The sequence below is a fragment of the Aegilops tauschii genome, chromosome 2, assembly GCF_002575655.3.
Source record: "Aegilops tauschii subsp. strangulata cultivar AL8/78 chromosome 2, Aet v6.0, whole genome shotgun sequence".
In the NCBI taxonomy this organism is placed as follows: Eukaryota; Viridiplantae; Streptophyta; class Magnoliopsida; order Poales; family Poaceae; genus Aegilops; species Aegilops tauschii.
Window position 1 is genome coordinate 364,379,483 of NC_053036.3, and position 3,974 is coordinate 364,383,456.

The window sequence follows — 3,974 nt, forward strand, 5'->3', positions numbered from 1 at the left end:
GTAACTGTACCTGCTCCCTTATTGGAAAGTAGATCATCACAGAAATCAGTTTCTGCGACACCTACACCAATTAGTGAGGAAGTTAATGGTAATGATCATGAAACTTCAGATCAAGTTATTACTGAACCTCGTAGGTCAACTAGATCAAGATCCGCACCAGAGTGGTACGGTAATCCTGTTCTGGAGGTTATGTTACTAGACCATGACGAACCTACGAACTATGAAGAAGCGATGGTGAGCCCAGATTCCGCAAAATGGCTTGAAGCCATGAAATCCGAGATGGGATCCATGTATGAGAACAAAGTATGGACTTTGGTTGACTTGCCCGATGGTCGGCAAGCCATTGAAAATAAATGGATCTTCAAGAAGAAGACTGACGCTGATGGTAATGTTACTGTCTATAAAGCTCGACTTGTTGCGAAAGGTTTTCGACAAGTTCAAGGAATTGACTACGATGAGACTTTCTCACCCATAGCGATGCTTAAGTCTGTCCAAATCATGTTAGCAATTGCCGCATTTTATGATTATGAAATTTGGCAAATGGATGTCAAAACTGCATTCCTGAATGGATTTCTGGAAGAAGAGTTGTATATGATGCAACCGGAAGGTTTTGTCGATCCAAAGGGAGCTAACAAAGTGTGCAAGCTCCAGCGATCCATTTATGGACTGGTGCAAGCCTCTCGGAGTTGGAATAAACGCTTTGATAGTGTGATCAAAGCATTTGGTTTTATACAGACTTGTGGAGAAGCCTGTATTTACAAGAAAGTGAGTGGGAGCTCAATAGCATTTCTGATATTATATGTGGATGACATATTGCTGATTGGAAATGATATAGAATTTCTGGATAGCATAAAGGGATACTTGAATAAGAGTTTTTCAATGAAAGACCTCGGTGAAGCTGCATATATATTAGGCATTAAGATCTATAGAGATAGATCAAGACGCTTAATTGGACTTTCACAAAGCACATACCTTGACAAAGTTTTGAAGAAGTTCAAAATGGATCAAGCAAAGAAAGGGTTCTTGCCTGTACTACAAAGTGTGAGATTGAGTAAGACTCAATGCCCGACCACTGCAGAAGATAGAGAGAAGATGAAAGATGTTCCCTATGCTTCAGCCATAGGCTCTATCATGTATGCAATGCTGTGTACCAGACCTGATGTGTGCCTTGCTATAAGTTTAGCAGGGAGGTACCAAAGTAATCCAGGAGTGGATCACTGGACAGTGGTCAAGAACATCCTGAAATACCTGAAAAGGACTAAGGATATGTTTCTCATTTATGGAGGTGACAAAGAGCTCATCGTAAGTGGTTACGTTGATGCAAGCTTTGACACTGATCCGGACGATTCTAAATCGCAAACCGGATACGTATTTACACTGAATGGTGGAGCTGTCAGTTGGTGCAGTTCTAAGCAAAATGTCGTGGCGGGATCTACGTGTGAAGCGGAGTACATAGCTGCTTCGGAAGCAGCAAATGAAGGAGTCTGGATGAAGGAGTTCATATCGAGTAAATTGCACAGAAGTACCACAATTGGGGCATTGGAAGCAGATTGATACCAAGATTGGTAATTTTTACGTGTCAGTACCAAGATTGGGGCTAGCCGTTGCAAAAAAGTCTAAAAGCTCGTTTTGTACGTATTGACACTAAAGCTGACCGATTGGGCCCGCCCGTCAGGCGCCACGCTGGCCAGTGCGCGCGTCGCCTGCACTGGCTGCGCGCTGACTCGGACGAGGCCGGCCCGTTGGTGCGACCGAGCCAGACCCCGACCCCGACCCCGCTCGCCTTCTTCTTTCTTTCTTCCTGCTCTCTGCCTCGCCGTCGCCTGCGCCCGCCACCGCCGGCCGCCACAGCACGCCGCCGCAGCCATGGTTCTGGAGGACGAGAGCAGCGACGACAACTCAAGCCTCCCGTACATGCACTCAGAAACCTCCACCGATGGGCTGAACCAGGTAAGTTACTCCATTGGAGCTAGGGTTAGGGTTAGGTTTAGGAAATTTGGGGATTTTTGTGTGTAGGTGGTCTTTGTTGTTAGGATTTCGTTTGATTTGATTTGTCCTCGTCCTCTGCACATGATGGTAACTTGGATTTTGCTTGGGCAGGTGCCTTTCTCTCTTGAGGACCCGGATTACAAGGGTCTTGAGCTAGATCTGATAGTGTTGTGCGAGAAGCATGGGAAGCCATCAGAGAGGCTTGTTGCGTTTGAAGGAACAATGACTGGGAGAAGGTTCTTAGCATGTGCAGAGCCGGTAATTTTCTTGCCTTGGTGATTAAGCACTGGATGTGTTCATTGAAAGTGGTAGAGTCTTGTTTGCCACCTGTGATTCAGTTATGTGCATGCTAAATTTGTTAGGAATGATCATTATTAAGTTCAGTGGAATGCATTTCTGCTAAAATATATGCTCCTGTTGTGTGCACATGCTATTTATTTACGCTTCTTTCCAAATGCAGTGTTGCTCAATATTAAGTTCAGTGGAGCCAGTTAGTAACAATTGCTTACTGCTGACAGTAGGTAGTCTCATTAGCTAGTTTGTTGCTGCAGGCTAGTGTAGTGTATTTAGGTGGGCAAAGTAGTTCACATTGTGTTGCTTATTACTGTTAGGATTTCATTATATTAATGGTCAATTCTTAGCAACTGCTGTTGCTTAGCACATGGCTGCTTAGCAACTTCTAAGTTGAATGGAGTGTTACTCTGGTGCCTGGTAAATATATGAGTTGATCATCCATTGTAGGATTACATCTTGGTAAATATATGAGTAAATATATGGCTGTGCAAATCCAGTTAATGTCAGTGCCAACATTAGGTACTGCCATGAACTAACTGTTGCTTAGTACTCTTAGTAGTTGTATTGTACTAAATTTTGCCCTTCTAATTTTTCCAGGAAGGTCAAAATTGTGGGTTTGTTCAGTGGGTTGATGAGCAGTGGCCCCCAACAATGGAGAATGCATTGCTGAAGCTTTGGTCAATGGTTGAAGAGAGCAAGTCTGCTAGGGTGAATGATAATCTTCAAAGTGCTCTAACTATTCATCAGTTGACAGAAGAAAAGAACAAGCTGGATGCAGACTATGACAAGTTAGTGAAAGATGTGCATCAACTTGTGGACTTTCAGCAGGATAGGGTTGTGGATTTCAGTTATCTGCAGTCTGCTGTCACATATCAGCACCAATGCAGAGCTGAATTGGTGGCTAGTATGAATGCAGAAATGGCAAAGAAAGATGCAGCTGCACAGAAGCTTCAACAAAAGTATGAACTCCTGTGCAACCTGACAAGTGCTCAAGCAACTGTCATCCAAAACTTGAAGTTGAAGAATATGAAAGAGAAGGAATTGTTGAGTGAGGCTAGGATGAATTTGGAGTTGAAGAATGCAGAGTTCACAAAGTTTGAGGAGAAGCTCACCCAAGAGAAGCTAGAGTTGAAGCTCCAGGTTGCTGATCTGCTGAAGCTCAAGGAAAACCATAATGAAGAGAAGCAGATGCAAGAGTTTAAGATTACTGAGCTCATCAAGGCAGAGGAGAAGCTGAAGGAGAAGATCAAGGGGATCCAGGCCATCTTGCAGAACTGAACAAGATGACTTGAGATTAGTGGGCATTGCAGACCTTTTGGGAATGATGGTTGTGCAATGACCAAGTAACTTAGAATTATGGTTGTGTAATGTATGGTTCTAGTACTAATTGTGAACTCTGGTTGTTTATGTACCTAGTAGTTATGCTATTCATCCTTTTGTGAGAAAAGGATGGATTGTGCATTTGAACTCCACTATGTAATGTGAACAATGGATGTGTATTGTATAATGTGTTGAACTCCAGTGTTACTTATGTTATAGTGATGCTTAAATGCTTAAATGCATTTGCAAAAGTAATGCTTATGTTAGAGTGATGCTTATGTTATATTGATGGTTTAAATGCATTTGCAAAAGGAATAGTTACACATGTTATGTTACAGTGATGCTTTAGGTGGTTCCGTCGACCCCGAGCC

At 43.0% G+C, this 3,974-nt stretch overlaps 1 protein-coding gene across 1 annotated transcript; it reads left to right on the forward strand.

Moving 5' to 3' along the window:
* The first annotated feature begins 1,866 nt into the window (after positions 1–1,866).
* Positions 1,867–3,561, forward strand: LOC109737030 (uncharacterized). Its single transcript, XM_040399031.3, has 3 exons — positions 1,867–1,950; positions 2,101–2,247; positions 2,881–3,561. The coding sequence occupies exons 1-3, from the start codon at positions 1,867–1,869 to the stop codon at positions 3,559–3,561; spliced, it is 912 nt and encodes a 303-aa protein (XP_040254965.2).
* Positions 3,562–3,974: the final 413 nt, after the last annotated feature.

Bases quoted from the DNA above. Each gene is read 5' to 3' on its own strand.
- LOC109737030 (XM_040399031.3), top strand. From the start codon at position 1,867: ATGGTTCTGGAGGACGAGAGCAGCGACGACAACTCAAGCCTCCCGTAC. The intron at 1,951-2,100 runs GTAAGTTACTCC...TTGCTTGGGCAG, and splicing joins CCACCGATGGGCTGAACCAG to GTGCCTTTCTCTCTTGAGGA. The intron at 2,248-2,880 runs GTAATTTTCTTG...TAATTTTTCCAG, and splicing joins TCTTAGCATGTGCAGAGCCG to GAAGGTCAAAATTGTGGGTT.